At 37.5% G+C, this 2,146-nt stretch overlaps 1 protein-coding gene across 1 annotated transcript; it reads left to right on the top strand.

Annotated features, from left to right (window-relative positions):
• Positions 1–319: 319 nt before the first annotated feature.
• Positions 320–1,775, top strand: LOC122310461 (probable polygalacturonase). The gene is made up of 3 exons (XM_043124334.1): positions 320–351; positions 666–736; positions 906–1,775. The coding sequence occupies exons 1-3, from the start codon at positions 320–322 to the stop codon at positions 1,556–1,558; spliced, it is 756 nt and encodes a 251-aa protein (XP_042980268.1). The 3' UTR covers positions 1,559–1,775.
• The last annotated feature ends 371 nt before the right edge of the window (positions 1,776–2,146 follow it).

Below are 2,146 nucleotides of genomic sequence, written 5' to 3'. Positions count from 1 at the left end.
CTATTTAATTCTACTCTTCCTATACTATCAGTATTACTTAATTGCCAAAACCTTGCATGTTATGCATTGTAAAATGGACAGGATGAGGCAAAATGGCCACTTGTTCCTGCTTTGCCTTCTTATGGGAGAAGAAGGGATGGAAATGGAGATGGACGGTTCAGTAGCCTCATATTTGGTACAAACCTCACCGACATCATAATCATCTGTAATTATTGACTAATTACACCCCTCCCCCCCCCCCCCCCCCAAAAAAAAAAATCCCAATTCCCCAATTAATTATGATTATTACATGTCAAATTAGTATCGTTTTGGCCTGACCATGTCTAAGGGACTCATTCTTATTGTTATCAGGTAACAATGGCACGATCGATGGCTAGGGTCAATATTGGTGGGACAAGTTTCACCAGGGCCAATCCAATGTCACCCGACCATACATGATTGAAATACAGTACTCAAACAAAACCCAAATATCTAATCTTACTCTAATCAACTCTCCCTCGTGGTTTGTCCATCCGACTTATAGCAGGTTTGATCACGATCAACATGCTCCTGATCCTCTACCTCCTTAACTTTATATGTGTATATATATATATATATATTTCTTAATGCACAAACATGATCTTTGCATTTCTTACTCGTATTCATCTTTTGTTTTTGATTTGTAGCGATGTGCTAATCCATGGGCTGACAATCCTTGCCCCTATTGACTCTCCTAACACAGATGAGATAGACCCAGGCTTGTTTGCCACTTTCGAGTCACTTGCATTGCTTGCCATTCCTTTGCACGAGAGGTAATTATATTATAAGTACTTAATAATGATGACCATATAATCTAAGTCGATGTTGTTTCTTCCTTTCCATATTCATGCACAAATACTCGTATTGAGGACTTCTTTGTTTCTCAGGGGATGATTGCATTGCCGTAAAAAGTGGTTGGGATCAATATGGCATTAAATTTGGAATGCCCACAAAGCACCTAATCATCAGAAGGTTAACCTGCATATCCCCCGACAGTGCCACCATTGCTCTAGGTAGTGAAATGTCTGGTGGAATTCAAGATGTTAGGGCTGAAGACATCACAGCCATTAACACTCAATCAGGTATTAGAATCAAGACTGCTATCGGTAGAGGAGCTTATGTGAAGGATATCTTTGTAAGAAGAATGACCCTCACAACTATGAAGTGGGTTTTCTTGATGTCAGGCTTTTATAATCAACACCTTGACACTAATTTTGACCCGAAAGCTATTTCGGAGATTAAAGTAATCAATTACAGAGATATTGTGGCGACGAATGTTACTGGTGGAGCAAGACTTGAGGGGATTGCCCAAGATCATTTTACAGGAATATGCATTTCTAATGTGACTATCTCATTGAGTAAGATGCCAAAGGAATTGCAGTGGAATTGCACTAATATTGCTGGAGTGATGAGCAATGTGACTCTTGAACCCTGCCATTTGTTGCCCAAAAAGGAAAAAGTTGATTGTGCCTTTCCTAAGGATAGGTTGCCCGTTGAGGATGTACACTTGAAGACTTGTTCTACTACGGAAACTGCCTAGGTGTGAGAGATCAGAATGTAACTTGTTGGGAAATCTGCATATCTCCAACATGTTGGTTCTCTAAAATAACTGAACCTAGCATGATGAAAGTATTTTCAAGTTTTTTATTTTTCATTCAGCTAGGCTTCATCATCATTTTAATTTTTTGTTGTCATAATTATATTTTTTAAGCATGCAAGTGAAAAGGAAATGAAATAAAGTTGGAAATTAATGTTTTCATCACGCGCAAACCAGATGAAACAAGAAATAATGGCAATCTTTATTTACCTTGTACTTGTAATAGCCATGCAATGGTGAGGCATCTAACTGGAGCTCTTGTGTTGAAAGGTGGTACATTTAATCCAAGATTACATCTTTTTATAATCTATTTTTAGTTTCAAATTTACTAAAAACTTGCATGTATAAATCATGTTTTTTAAAAAGAAAAAGAAAAAACGCACTAGATCGATCCTCACATGAACCAAGAGTCATTTTACTTGCAAGTCAATGAGTGGACACCAATTACATGGCAAAAGTAAGTTTGTGAGAGGGGTTTAAAAATTGAAAGTTCAAAATTTTCAATCTGACAAGAAGTGGGCATTTTCATAA

Source organism: Carya illinoinensis, chromosome 5, assembly GCF_018687715.1.
Source record: "Carya illinoinensis cultivar Pawnee chromosome 5, C.illinoinensisPawnee_v1, whole genome shotgun sequence".
NCBI classification, from domain to species: Eukaryota; Viridiplantae; Streptophyta; class Magnoliopsida; order Fagales; family Juglandaceae; genus Carya; species Carya illinoinensis.
This window is presented reverse-complemented; position numbering and strand designations above follow the sequence as displayed.